The sequence below is a fragment of the Crinia signifera genome, chromosome 11 (assembly GCF_055691185.1).
Source record: "Crinia signifera chromosome 11, ASM5569118v1, whole genome shotgun sequence".
NCBI lineage: Eukaryota > Metazoa > Chordata > Amphibia > Anura > Myobatrachidae > Crinia > Crinia signifera.
This window is the reverse complement of record NC_139227.1, coordinates 3,325,129-3,339,791: the sequence shown is the minus strand read 5'-3', so window position 1 is coordinate 3,339,791 and position 14,663 is coordinate 3,325,129. Positions and strand designations below refer to the sequence as shown.

The window sequence follows — 14,663 nt, the reverse complement described above, 5'->3', positions numbered from 1 at the left end:
CGTGGCCTCATGGGAGAGCCGATAGTATAGGACACGCCCATTTTATTAGACCACACCCCTGACAATTTCGACACGCCTCTGGCGCGCATCCATCCGTCCCGCATCGGTCTACATGTAAGTTGGGAGGTATGTTACTATATTCTTGTATATAATATTATAGTACATTATTGTATTGTTTCCCGCAGCTGGGCTGTTAATGTCTTTTTTCATTTCTCTCTCTTGCGTAGGTCTTGCAGGATTTGCAAGGTTGTGCGCTGGAGATCAATACGAGGTAAATCCATTACAGACATGGACATTCGGCACCAAAAAACATGAAAAACTAATTTAGGCATCTAAGTAGAGGGGTTTGACTAAGGGTGGTTGGAAATAACATGGTCTATCCGCTACACACTAACCTCCCATAGGACACCAGCTGCCATTGAGTATTGAAGGCAGGAGACTGTGTTTGACCGGTCTCTGACAGACTTCCTAGGACCCATTATAAAGGACACTTAGAAGTTATGGAGAAAAACACTTCTGAAAACTAATATTTTCCATTATTGTTCATTACATCCCCATAGCTGCAGCTTTTCATATACTATGCTGTTTATTGTTGTATTTGTGACTCAGATTTTTATGAAGTATGGTCGACAACGCTGGAAATTAAAGGGACGCATTGAAGTGAATGGAAAACAGGTCTGGGACAGTGAAGACATGGTATTCCTGCCATTAATTACAGAATTCCTGTGTATAAAGGTACATGCTGCAGATTAGCCTGAATCATATTCTGTGTGTCTGGCATGCTGCCCTCGTTATCAGATTACCACGTCCAAATCATTTAATGCCTACAATCATTGTTTACGACACAGTACATGTAATCCCTGTACATAAACTGTTAAATGGGTTTTTTATTTATAAAATGTCTTTAAAATGAACAGTGACCAGTCTCTGTGCAAGCAATGCAGAGCAATACTGTGACCAAAAGCAGCAATGCCGGCTGTACAGTGGGGCCATGATTGCTGATGGTGGCAGCGCAGGTAGCTCCCAGTGGATTGCTGGATGGGGTAGAGCACGAGGAGACGCTGATGATGCTACAGGCAGAACTGGAAGTGATGCAATGTGGTTCTTCTCCAAGCGAATGGAAAATTTCTTCCGCCATTACAAATATTATTTTCAAGTGCCCCCAACTGGTCTGCTGAGGTTCCCAGGTTGGGAACCGCTGTTCTAGAGAATGGGGTTTGTTGTAGTGCACTGTAGGCAATTTATAGGGTTATACGGAACATCTAGGTGTCCAGTAGGGAGGCCAATCCCGGGATCGGGATTGACGGGATCCCGGCCTAAAATAGGCAGGATTTGAATCCCGGGATTGAAGCTCTCCGGGATCACTGCGGCTATGGAAAATTCACGTATTTTTTAAAAGCCCGGCTGCTATTACTGACCCCCCGGTGGTACGGCTGTGCACAGTGCAGTGTGACGTGAGGTCAAGGGTCACGCTGGGCAGCCCTGCCGCCGGCATGCCGTTGCCGTGTCTGCTGTATTCTGTGACGCTGCCATGACCCCCGTTGCTGTTCCGCTCCCAGACACCCGATAGCCTGCTGCTTTGAAGACCAGAGATGGTCCTGACTCCTGCTGCTGCCTGTCACCAATGGTGTGTAAGTGACAGTGCAGGGCAGGGGGGATGGGGAGGATTGGGGGGGGGTAGTTGGGAGCTGGTGCTTTTTCTTTATTAGGGAGGCCAATACCAGGATCCCGGGATTGAAAAAATGCAGCGGGATTGGCCTCCCTAGTGTCCAGCCTCAGAAGAAACGCCCGTCCCGCTATTTCTTAGAACAGAGAATATTCCTGATTTCTGAGAAGTGGGAAATATATTTAAAATAATTTTGGGCGCGTGTGACCTTGACTCCGGTGTGGACTATTGTATTTGTGTACATTACTAGTGGTATTGGTGTAAGCAGTACTCCAAATCCCTTGTTAAGGATTTTCCAAATACATCATGAGGAAACCACCCCTAACAATAGGTATGTAATGGGATTGTTGTAACTAAAATGTTGTTATCCCACCATTGGTATTTTCTGGTAATCCCAAGTATAGAATCTATTGAATATAACGTTCTTAGCTCGTTCTGCTCTGTGCGGGCCCCTTCTCTCCGGTGGTGCAGGAGGATTGAATTATCAAAACACCTTTCCGAGTACTGATATTCAGTTCCTGGGAGCAGCCCCAGCACCCCGATTTATATAATAACTTCCTGTACATTGTTACCTCTATAACTTGTAAGCTTGCGAGCAGGGCCCTCCTACCTTTTGACTGTCTGTAAATACCCTGTTTGTTGTATTACGGTCTCCTTTTGTAAAGCGCAACAGAATCTGCTGCGCTGTATAAAACACTGTAACGGAATCTGCTGCGCTATATAAGATACTGTAACGGAATCTGCTGCGCTATATAAGATACTGTAACGGAATCTGCTGCGCTATATAAGACACTAACGGAATCTGCTGCGCTATATAAGACACTGTAACGGAACCTGCTTCGCTATATAAGACACTGTAACGGAATCTGCTGTGCTATATAAGATACTGTAACCGAATCTGCTGCTCTATATAAGACACTGTAACGGAATCTGCTGCGCTATATAAGAAACTGTAACAGAATCTGCTGCGCTATATAAGACTCTGTAACGGAATCTGCTGCGCTATATAAGACACTGTAACGGAATCTGATGCGCTATATAAGACACTGTAACGGAATCTGCTGCGCTATATAAGACACTGTAATGGAATCTGCTGCGCTATATAAGACACTGTAACGGAATCTGCTGCGCTATATAAGACACTGTAACGGAATCTGCTGCGCTATATAAGACGCTGTAACGGAATCTGCTGCGCTATATAAGATACTGTAACGGAATCTGCTGCGCTATATAAGATACTGTAACGGAATCTGCTGCGCTATATAAGACACTAATGGAATCTGCTGCGTTATATAAGACACTGTAACGGAATCTGCTGCTATATAAGACGCTGTAACGGAATCTGCTGCGCTATATAAGACACTGTAACGGAACCTGCTTCGCTATATAAGACACTGTAACGGAATCTGCTGTGCTATATGAGATACTGTAACCAAATCTGCTGCTCTATATAAGACACTGTAACGGAATCTGCTGCGTTATATAAGAAACTGTAACAGAATCTGCTGCGCTATATAAGACTCTGTAACGGAATCTGCTGCGCTATATAAGACACTGTAACGGAATCTGATGCGCTATATAAGACACTGTAACGGAATCTGCTGTGCTATATAAGACACTGTAATGGAATCTGCTGCGCTATATAAGACACTGTAACGGAATCTGCTGCGCTATATAAGACACTGTAATGGAATCTGCTGCGCTATATAAGACACTGTAACGGAATCTGCTGCGCTATATAAGACACTGTAACGGAATCTGCTGCGCTATATAAGACGCTGTAACGGAATCTGCTGCGCTATATAAGATACTGTAACGGAATCTGCTGCGCTATATAAGATACTGTAACGGAATCTGCTGCGCTTTATAAGACACTAATGGAATCTGCTGCGTTATATAAGACACTGTAACGGAATCTGCTGCTATATAAGACGCTGTAACGGAATCTGCTGCGCTATATAAGACACTGTAACGGAACCTGCTTCGCTATATAAGAAACTGTAACGGAATCTGCTGCGCTATATAAGACTCTGTAACGGAATCTGCTGCGCTATATAAGACACTGTAATGGAATCTGCTGCGCTATATAAGATACTGTAACGGAATCTGCTGCGCTATATAAGACACTGTAATGGAATCTGCTGCGCTATATAAGACACTGTAACGGAATCTGCTGCGCTATATAAGACACTGTAACGGAATCTGCTGCGCTATATAAGACGCTGTAACGGAATCTGCTGCGCTATATAAGATACTGTAACGGAATCTGCTGCGCTATATAAGATACTGTAACGGAATCTGCTGCGCTATATAAGACACTAATGGAATCTGCTGCGTTATATAAGACACTGTAACGGAATCTGCTGCTATATAAGACGCTGTAACGGAATCTGCTGCGCTATATAAGACACTGTAACGGAACCTGCTTCGCTATATAAGACACTGTAACGGAATCTGCTGTGCTATATGAGATACTGTAACCAAATCTGCTGCTCTATATAAGACACTGTAACGGAATCTGCTGCGTTATATAAGAAACTGTAACAGAATCTGCTGCGCTATATAAGACTCTGTAACGGAATCTGCTGCGCTATATAAGACACTGTAACGGAATCTGCTGCGCTATATAAGACACTGTAACGGAATCTGCTGCGCTATATAAGACACTGTAATGGAATCTGCTGCGCTATATAAGACACTGTAACGGAATCTGCTGCGCTATATAAGACACTGTAACGGAATCTGCTGCGCTATATAAGAAACTTTTAATAAATAAATACAAATAAATATTATAGAGTCTTGTGTAGGGAAAAAAAAACATTTTCTTGTGACTACTGTGCAATGTGCAGGTCTCCGGGAACATGGTGCCTACACCTTGTTCCCAGGAATATCTCTATTATGCATGGATAAATCACAGGGAAATGGTCTTGGTGGCCATTTTCTCAGTGATTTCTGCAGCTAGCATCAGAGCGATGGGGGAAGTATAATTATTGTGGTGTGGTGTGTGGGCCTTCATGGATCCAGGGCCCAGTCCTATGGAGTGATATAGGAGTACATTCAATTAGCTATGACTTGGTACTAATTTGTCAGACAACATGATGGATCTGGTCCTGCTGTAGGTAACGTGAATGCGATTTTGTATTGCAGGTTACAGAACTAAAGAGCTTAGCGAACCACGTGGTAGTGGGGAGTGTGTCTTGTGAAACAAAAGATCTCTTTGCGGCTCTCCCGCAAGTGGTAGCAGTGGACATTAATGATTTGGGCACAATAAAGCTCAGTTTGGAAGTTAACTGGAAGTAAGTGACAATTCTAGAGTGTTTTTGGGCAAATGTACTCTTGTTAAAAATAAAGAAATCTCACGCACGATGCAAATACTGTAAGTCCACTCTATTTTATATGTGTGTTTATATATATATATATATATATATATATATATATATATATATATATATATATATATATATATATATATATATATATATATATATACCTGTATTTTTTTTTATACAAACAGTATCACACTATCAAGTCTTCGCTACTGCGGGGGGTTTCTCAGGGGCAGATTTATTAAGCTCGGTGAAGTGATAAAATGTCTGGTTTTTATCACTGGCCAATCAGCTTCTACCTGTCATTTTTCAGACCAAGCCTGTAACTTCACAGGTAGGAGCTGATTGGCCGGAGATAAAAGCCAGACACTTTATCACTTATAAAATATATAGTATAAAATATCTAATGACCTTTAGATTCATGTCTGAGAACAGGGCTGCGTTACTCTCCATATATTTGCCCTCTGTTTCAGATATTCTGTATATTTTTTGCAGTCCATTTGACAAAGACGACCAGCCGTCCGCTGCCAGCACTGTAAATAAATCATCCACGGTCAACAAACGATTCTCGACATATAATCCCAGTCCTCCAGATACTCCCTCACTACGAGAACAAGCTTTTTATGTAAGTACTTCAGTTACAATGCTAACATCGATGCAGGTTTCACAAAAATACAACTTTATTTAACAATCTTTCTGTTCTGATTCCCCAAAATGGTTACATTCTAGATTACAGACGATGTCTAGGTCAAAAGTCAGTCACTAGGTCAACCCCTTATGGTGACTAGGTCGACACCTAAGAATGGTTGACATAACCTAGGTTGTCTTTGACATAAGGCTGTTCACACCCATATCGCGTCTGATATTGTTAACAATATCAGTTTCGGTGAACTAATTCAACGTACACACATGGAACAATATGGCTAAAATTAACCTGCATGTTCAGCCGATATAGGGAAGGGGGGGGGGGGGTAATGGTTAACGATGGTGTGCATCATTAAAGACAGTCAACATATATACTACCTGTTTTTTTAATAATATATCACTCAGATGGGCCCTTCTGAACAATATATTTTAAAACAATCGTGTAGTGTGTATGGGGCTTCAGAAGCTTTGCTAGATCCTACCGTTTGACTGTCTGTAAATACCCTGTTTGTTGTATCACTGTCTCCTTTGTAAAGAAATGGAATCTGCTGCGATATATAAGAAACTGTTAATTAATAAATATGGTATATGGATCAGAGATGGTAAGCTTCCTTTGTTAAAGTGATTGGTTTCCTCCACAACAAACTGCTTTTTTTAATAGCTGTGCGCCTGTGTGACCGACTGTAAGTTCTCCAACATAAAACTCTGCTTCTCTTGTTTAGTTCTGTGCAGGTTGTGTAATATATCCACAACTAAATGTGCCCAAACACTATGTGACTTCTCCCCGTCCAATCCCCCTTTTGCCGCCCGAGACCTTCCCAGGCAGCAGGATCGCATGTGATACATATTAATATACATCGCCGCCCTTCGCGTAACAGCCGCCGCGATGCTGCCTCAAAATTCATTACCTGTTGCATGGATTTATTCGAGCTTGCAAGTGGTACAGTCCAAGCAAAGGATTAAGTCAGCCATTTTTTACAAACCTTGTTGTTTACCACACAGCACCACCTCGGTATGGTAAACAACCCACTTTTGACCTTTGTTTTATTTCTGGTGTTCTGACAGAAAACACGTTTTACCGACTGCTGCGTGCCTTTTTGGTGCGCTATATCTCAAACTATTATTTTAAAATGAATTTATATAGCGCAGTTATACCTCTTTTGGTTGTCACTGTGATGCAATTGGTACTCTTTTATATCCATGATTTTCCATTATTCATTAGAAATGTATTATTTAAGGATATAAAACGAGTGAATTGGCATATTTATTCAGATTCATGGAAGGTTACACAAAATATATTTCTTGGTCACCGCATGCTGACACAATTCTTGAAGTCCGCTTCATGACCAATGCTGTATGATTTGATAGACACATTTTCCTTTTGCCACAGAGTTTTGATCCCTTATTTACTAGATAATGTAGATACGTTAAATGACAAATGAGTTGTTAATTTTATTTTAGTGTCAGACTGAAGGAAATCTCTTTATGTTGTAGGATTGCTCTGTGTGAAGCACTTTATATAGTAAGTCTAGTTCCGTGATGGTTTCCCTGCCGATATAAACATTTTCACATTATGCGGTGTAAATATTTTTTGTGTCCATCAATCTGTGTGACACCAATGTTCTCCATTTGTGCCCTGGAAAGAGTACCAAATTGCCAGACTTGGGAAAGCACAGCTGGCCAATGCTTGTCCTGCTACGAGAGACCTTAAGTGAAAAATGGTCTCAGAGTTGCTCGTGCAGCGATGTCTCGTCCATCCAGTTTTATACTTTTGAGCAAGACTACTATGTAAGTTGGCTAGTAGTAGTACATAACTAGAGACTTGGAAGATCTTTACCGCTAGAACGCTTCGAGTGTGCATCTATGCTCAGAGCTTAATAGCCACTAGACCTGCTTCTATGTAGTGATACTGGCTGCAAGCTATGCTGTTTTAACCTATCCAAAATTCATAATGTTACTTTCTACTTCCTACTTCATGGCAGCCCCAAAAGTTACGGGCCGCCACTGTAGACAGTTGTTTTTTTCTTAGGATCCGCCCACCTCCGGTATATAAGCCTGCTCCTCCCTCCTCCTCTTTTTTCCTTTCTCCTGTGTAGTCAGGTTATTTAGGTTTTTTATTTTACTTACAGCAGTAGGCCGGTTGTGCTGCTGCTCCTGGGTGCAGAGACTGGGTCGGTGGCGCCAATACCCTTATCCTCCATAGTGTTATGCCGGTGACTTGGACTTGAGAAAATATCTTCAGTATGTGGAGCTGGGCCCACTGTGGCATGTTTTCCCCATTGGTAGTTGTAGACCGGTGTGGCATATTTTTCAGCTGTGGATGTGGCATGTTTCCTGGTGGTGGGGCCTGGTAAGCAGATTCCTCAGTGGTATGCCCGGGCTGGCATATTTCCTGGCGGTGGAGTCTATTTTTACACAGACTGCTGTGACTTGTAGTGCTGTGTCTTCTCTGACTTGCAATACACTTTGGATTTATTTTATCTTGTATAGACCTCAACTTGGGCTGACACCAGTCTGAGCCTATAACCTGGCGTTTTGCGATGGAACTACCGTAGGCGTGCAGTGGTCAGCCTCATATATGAAAGATCATAACAGGCATTAACTTGCAATAAGACAGGATGAGACTTGTTATAGGATATTTGGGAGAAGGCAAACTGTGTCCTACTCCGTGCACTTGCAGCCTCTGCCTTTAGGTTGTTATACTTCAACAACTTATGTCCACAGGTCTAAGTATAAACTTATTTGATTAAATATTACCATTAATCTGTTACTAACCAATGAATTTTGCTTCTTATTCTGGGACACATTGCATCATTTAAGTTTCTTGATCCTTGAATTAGTAGGAGATAATTTTCTGTAGTTATAATGTACTGTCATTTATTTTTTATCTTGTAGAATATGCTACGACGTCAGGATGACTTGGAAAATGGAGCTGCTTGGTCCATCTCTTCTGAATCCTCTGATGATTCTTCAAGCCCCCAGTTGTCGAGTAGTGTACGGCATGCTCCAAAAAATATTGTTCAACCTGAAGTTCAGGCTTCTCCCCCAGATATAGAGATAGCCTTTTCCCAACGAGAGGAGAGCATAAACACAACAACAGAGACTGTCAGTCAAGAAGAAGAACACGATGAACAGAAAGAAAAACCAAATGTGTCAATAAAGCAATCTGCAGCCAATGGCCATGTGCCATACTCAAGGACACTAAGCCATATCAGTGAAGTCAGCTTTGACGCAACAGCCTCAGACTTCCAAGTTTTAGAAGGACCTCAAGTCACTTTAACAGTGGACACTGATATCCCAGAAATAGCTACTGTGGTATCTTCTTGCTGTGAGGAGACTTATGATAAACCAATTACTGAACAAGAATGTTATACACAGGAATTGGAAAATACACAAACACCTATGGAAAATATAGAAATTGGTATAAACCAGGACCTGGAACATTCTGTACAGCCACTGTCTTCATTGATATCATCACAAGAATTTGCACCCAGTATAGAGAAGTGTACGCTTGTACTAGATGCGCTTCCTGAGATTGATCAGCATCAAACTAGAATTCAAGCATCTCCCATTCCCTTTCCTTGCTTAGACAATGTTCTTGAAGAGCCAATCATAAAAGTAACAGCTTCTGAAAACGCAAAAGTGAAACCTGTGGACACTGGTTTGGATGAGGCCATCAATTCTTTGAGATCATCACTGGATGACTACAGGGGACAATTCCCTGAACTTCAAACACTTGAACATGAAGTTAAACATCTGGAAGAGATTCTCATGGTAAGTATATTGCTACAGAGCGGTATTGTGCATGTGTGTATTTTTACATGTGTTTGTACATACTGTACTGTATAAAGATGTGTCCACATACTTCTATCCTTCATGCGCTACATATAACGCATGAGATCCGTGTGACTTACTAGCGCCAAACACTTTGCATGCAACTATTTCCATTACAATGCATCTTATTTGCAAAACAAGCCTTTTCTGCTGAATAAAATGATATGCAGCATGCCTATATTTTATGTGTGACTGCAGGTGCTGTTAGTGTTTTGCTGGAAAACACTGTAACATGCCATTTCGTATGCAGCTGTGGTCACACAATTTTTTTTGTTTTGTTTTTTTCCATATCTTCGGCTCCCAGCTTCTGTGCTGTGGTGCGGTTGTCATACATACATCCTGTCAGTGCCCAGCATGGCGATTTGCCATTCTGTGCCACACACACACACCTGTCATACCCCTGTCAGCCTCTGCCCCTCACTAGCACAGTCACACTACCTTGGGGCAACCTTTTGGCCTAAAAACAACATTGTGAGGTGTTCAGGATAGACTAGAAATGAGTGGAAATGAATGTTATTGAGGTTAAAAATAGTGTAGGAGCAAAAAAAACAACAACAAAAAAAAAACGAATTGTGTGAATTTAGCGGTTTTAATGGTTGTTTAAAAAAAAAAAAGCACACCGTGCACCTCGGCAGGGCTGGACGAGACTCGGATGTAGCCTGGTGGTGCGGAACTGCTGCTGAGAATTAGTGTAGTTGTGGATGAGGCTCCTTATTTTCTCAGATGGTAAAGCTGCCCGTTCTTCTTAGCAAAAAGCCTCCAGCTCCTGGAAGCTCTTGGGCTGTCTGGCATGAACTTTGAGATCTCCCCAGAGTGGCTCAATGATATTGAGGTCAGGAGACTGATATGGCCACTCCAGAACCTTCACTTTATTCTGCTGTAGCCAATGACAGGTCGACTTGGCCTTGTGTTTTGGATCATTGAAGTACTCTACTTAAATACATAGACTCTCCTAGAAAAACAAGCTGTAATTATTCTGATTCTATAAAGAATAAATGTAAATTCAGAGACTTTTTTTTTTAAATCAGTATAAGTATACAGTGTATTACATTAGTAAGAGGTCCTATGATCCTTTTAGCATTTTTCTGGTTGTTTAAGGCCTTCAAAGACTGATGGTGGGGACCTTTCAGCATAGTTGCCCAACAAAATGCTGCAGTTTGAGGTTACACCCATATTTATGAAGAAACTGTTTTGCGTTTGCTACGTGGTAATTGGCTTATTATCTTTTAATCAGAAATGCATAACACGTGTTTCACTTTCTCTTCACACTGACAGCAGAGGCAAGGAGTTTTCAGGAGCAGAGCCTCCAGCATAAGTCTGACGGTGGAACATGCCCTGGAGAGCTTCGACTTCCTAAACACAACTTCTGACATGGAGGATTCCGAGTGCTCGGAGGAAGAAGGTGGCCACCATGAGAGGCAAGACCACAATACTATGTCTATATAGCAGTTTTCTATGTTTCTGTCCAAGGCAACTGAGAGCTGGGCTGGGCCCAAGGATGTTTCATGGTTTAATCGCGGGAGGTAAATAGTACTTTAAGCTCCTCAGGGGCCACATTGCAGTTCAGTAAACAACAGCATGTGCTTGGCTGAGGAAAGCGGCAGCTACTGTCTGGTAATGGGCCCCTCCATTAGTATCATGTAATATACATAAATGTATCTAAGCCGATATCTACAAGGGCTCTATGCATACTTGCCTACCCTCCCAGAAAGGTCGCATTCACCGGTATATTTAGAGAGGGTGGGGCTAAAATATACAAATTGCAGAATTTTGGTCCCTCCCCCTACATGTACACCTGCGAATAGCGACATTTCTAATGATGGGGGCGGGGCTTGATGAGATCAGGCACTGGCCCCTGCCCCCCGGAAGCACCGCTGAAATTCCCGGTAAGGAGAAACCAAATGACGGCAAGTGTGGGTCTATGTATTAAGCCTTTGAGAGAAAAAAAGTGGATGGAGACAAAGCACCAGCCAACCACCTCCTAACTGCATGGTTACAGAGTATGTTAGGAACGTTCCTCTCTCCAAGGCTTAGTACACAGGCTCCTGTGTCTTTTACACTCATAATAAATAGAAATTGTGATTTTAGTCAGTACGGTTACTAGCACCACAGGGCATCCTATGGATAGATAAAGGAGACCATACATAGCACTTGACAAACGTTTTAAACTAACTTCTCATAATATAGAAATGTAATAGGTGTATACTGTATGTGGACAACGCTGGCTAAAAGGACGTGTATATGCCTTTATATACAGATGGAGCCTTCTTCAACTAGCCATCTCTGGAGAGCCATGGCTCGCCAAGGCCTATTGTTCTCAGCTGCAATACAATACATAGAACAATACAGTAGGATTAGCAGAGGATTAAGTCCGACAGCTCTGACTCACTTAAACCTATTAAATGGCTAGATGAGGAGGACTCTATCTGTAGAATGCAGAGGAAGTGACATTTACAAATGAAGGGAAAAAAGATTTACTCACTTCAAAATATAGGCGTCCGTCAGATGCATTGCCTTGGAATTGAAGCAAGTTACATACAATTGCTGTATATGATTCAGGGGATTTTAGTTATGAAATATTTCTCATTTTGTATTAAACCTTCATAAGCACTTGTTTACTTTCTCAGAAGTGTGAGCCCTGAGCACGTGGCTGTGGTGACTGTAGAGCAGAGCAGACCTGCCCCAGAGGAGATCAGGGTGTGTTCTACCCCTGAAGGAATCTCTGATCCTCTGAGTTCAGGTAGTGAACATCTGGACAGGGCGTTGGTTATACACCTGAACAACTGTAACAGGCTACTCCTGGTAAGTCTTACATAATAGCAATAAAGTATTAACTACGGTATATGCATGTATGAAATACAAATATGTCTATAATGAACTGTTTCATTTTTTCAGCAATTGGGTACATTTGGGCCCCTTCGCTGTCGGGAGTTATATGCACTTGATAAATTGATGAGAGAGGTCCAAATCTTAGAAGTTATCTGCACTTTAATAGAGGAGAAATCAGGAAGAGCAAAATCTGCGGAAGAAGGTTCGAATCTCCAAAAATGGTCGCCCGACTTCTCATTTTTATACCTTTTTCATCTCCTGTTTTATTGATGAGTTTTTTGTGTTATTACTTAACCTGCATATATTGTCATTTAAGTTCTGTAGTCAATTGGATGGGGTTTTGTTTTTATTTGGGGAGGGGGGGGGGGGGTATATTGAGCAGCTACTGAGCAAGTCTCATTTTTCTTAAAATCATTATATTTTGGGAAAATTGCAGAAACTTGCTACTGAACAACTAACGACCGGTCTGCCCACCCCCCAAAACACACAGTCACTCATTAAACAACTGGAAGTTTCCCGTTAGCTTATTTACCTTCAGTCATTGCTGCTGTTCTCCTCTGCTTCCCAAAATATCCTGAAGTGTCACATGTCACATGTGAGTGGCTGGTGTCACATGTGAGATCCCCTGTCAGGTGAGACGCTGTTAGTCCTTGTGTGCATGAGTCAGTGGTTTGTGTGTGTCTGTCCCCAGAAGTGTGGTGCTGGTAGCAGTCAGACACAGCAATTGGAACACAGTGGTGAGTGCCCAGTACAGTATGCAACGGTTGCTTCTTTTCTTCCTCCACCATGGGATTCCTTTAGCCACAAATGGTTTTGAAACCATTTTAAATGTAAAATTGAATACCACAGGTATCAGGATACCACATAACTATAATCATTTACAATTAGTCATTAGGTAAACAGAATCATTTACAGCCCAAAACTTGCATCTAATTGAATATGCTTTAGTATAACTTAACCCATTCAGTGGTGTTTTTTTTTAGGGAGTGCTCCCCACTGGGCAAGTTTTTTGGGAGCGCTCCCTATAAAACCCCACCACTCGTCTCCCGAGGCCGGGCAGCGGCGCTGATAACTACATCAGCTGCTCCCTGGCCATGTCCACGGCAATCCGGCTGTATGCAGTGTGACGTCACAAGGTCATGCCGCACACAGCCAGGGGGAAGGAGGCGCATCAGCACAGACAGTGGCAACCCCGAGAATGTTCCAGGTTTGCCAGGCTGGGTACTGGAGCATAGCCCGGAAATTCTCGGGATGCCACTTAAGGGGTTAGTACAGAGTGCTCCGTTAGCATTGATGTTGCCCAACAGGTTGTGTCATGATTCAGACTTCATCGGTGATTGTGTTTAATGCATCAAGCGCCTCGAGTAATAGTGACAGATGTGTCCACGTGCATCTTGGCTGTTTTTCTCAATTTGGCACAACAGGTAAAACACGACGTAGCTGATTCTCCAAATGTAGCAAGTGGATAGATTCCGTCTGAAGCAGTAGAATTTTTATGAAGTAACAGATTAGAGAAGCAAATTTTTTAGAGCAATCACAAAGCGTGACTTTTGCAGAGTGCAAGGCGTGAAAAGTTAAGTTGATATAGAAACAGAAATTCACCATGGATCAAAAAAAAAACCACTTGGCCCATCCAGTCTGCCCTTATTATCCATTAGGTCATCTCAGAATCATTCGTTCCTTGTAAGGGTAATCTTATGTCTTTCCCAAGCATGTTCAAATTGCTCTGTATTATTTTATAGTATTCAAATGATAGATGTTACTTCAGTGCTGATTGGTTGGCATGGGCCACTTCTCCTCTGGCTCACTTTCACTAAGTGGAACTCCAGCTCCAGTTCCAGTTCCCTGGATAGTCTGGTTTGGTGGCTATATGACGTCTGATTTCCCAGGTGCCGGTCTTGTATTAAGTTGTCCATCCTGTGACCAAGGTCTTTACTATTGGACCGTAATGTTGTGGACGAACCTCACAGGTTCAGGATCTTGTTGCTGCATATCAATTCTGAATTAGACAAGTGACTCCCCCCCCCTTCCCCCCCTAAAGTATAATTATATACATATCTCCTACTGCAGTGTAAACATCTTCACACGATACTGAGAACACGGTGTCATAGCAACAGACAAAGCTGGTAAAACCACTGTATAATGGACATTAGCGCTGCTCTTATAAACGATAAGGAAATATTTCATCGATGGAGACATATTACCAGCAGATGAGCGGCTTTGTGGGTGGCTTTCCATAGCGCAGACAGCGCCGGGCAGGGGGAAAGACACTCCCTGTGTATGCACTGAGCGGCTCCCCCCCCCCCCCCATCGCTGGGCCAAATCACCCAGTGGGTATGGACCTTTACTGTGTCCAATCTCAC

The 14,663-nt window shown here is 42.4% G+C and overlaps 1 protein-coding gene across 3 annotated transcripts in view; it reads left to right on the top strand.

Annotated features, from left to right (window-relative positions):
- Nucleotides 1–14,663, top strand: part of RIPOR1 (RHO family interacting cell polarization regulator 1) — a 130,896-nt gene that overhangs the window by 95,750 nt on the left and 20,483 nt on the right. For all 3 annotated transcript variants that reach the window (XM_083164703.1, XM_083164701.1, XM_083164702.1), the window contains exons 9-16: nt 228–271; nt 610–735; nt 4,814–4,962; nt 5,488–5,617; nt 8,533–9,411; nt 10,747–10,889; nt 12,099–12,273; nt 12,367–12,502. In XM_083164703.1, the coding sequence (XP_083020829.1) occupies nt 228–271; nt 610–735; nt 4,814–4,962; nt 5,488–5,617; nt 8,533–9,411; nt 10,747–10,889; nt 12,099–12,273; nt 12,367–12,502 (1,782 nt within the window). The remainder of the gene's footprint in view (nt 1–227; nt 272–609; nt 736–4,813; nt 4,963–5,487; nt 5,618–8,532; nt 9,412–10,746; nt 10,890–12,098; nt 12,274–12,366; nt 12,503–14,663) is intronic.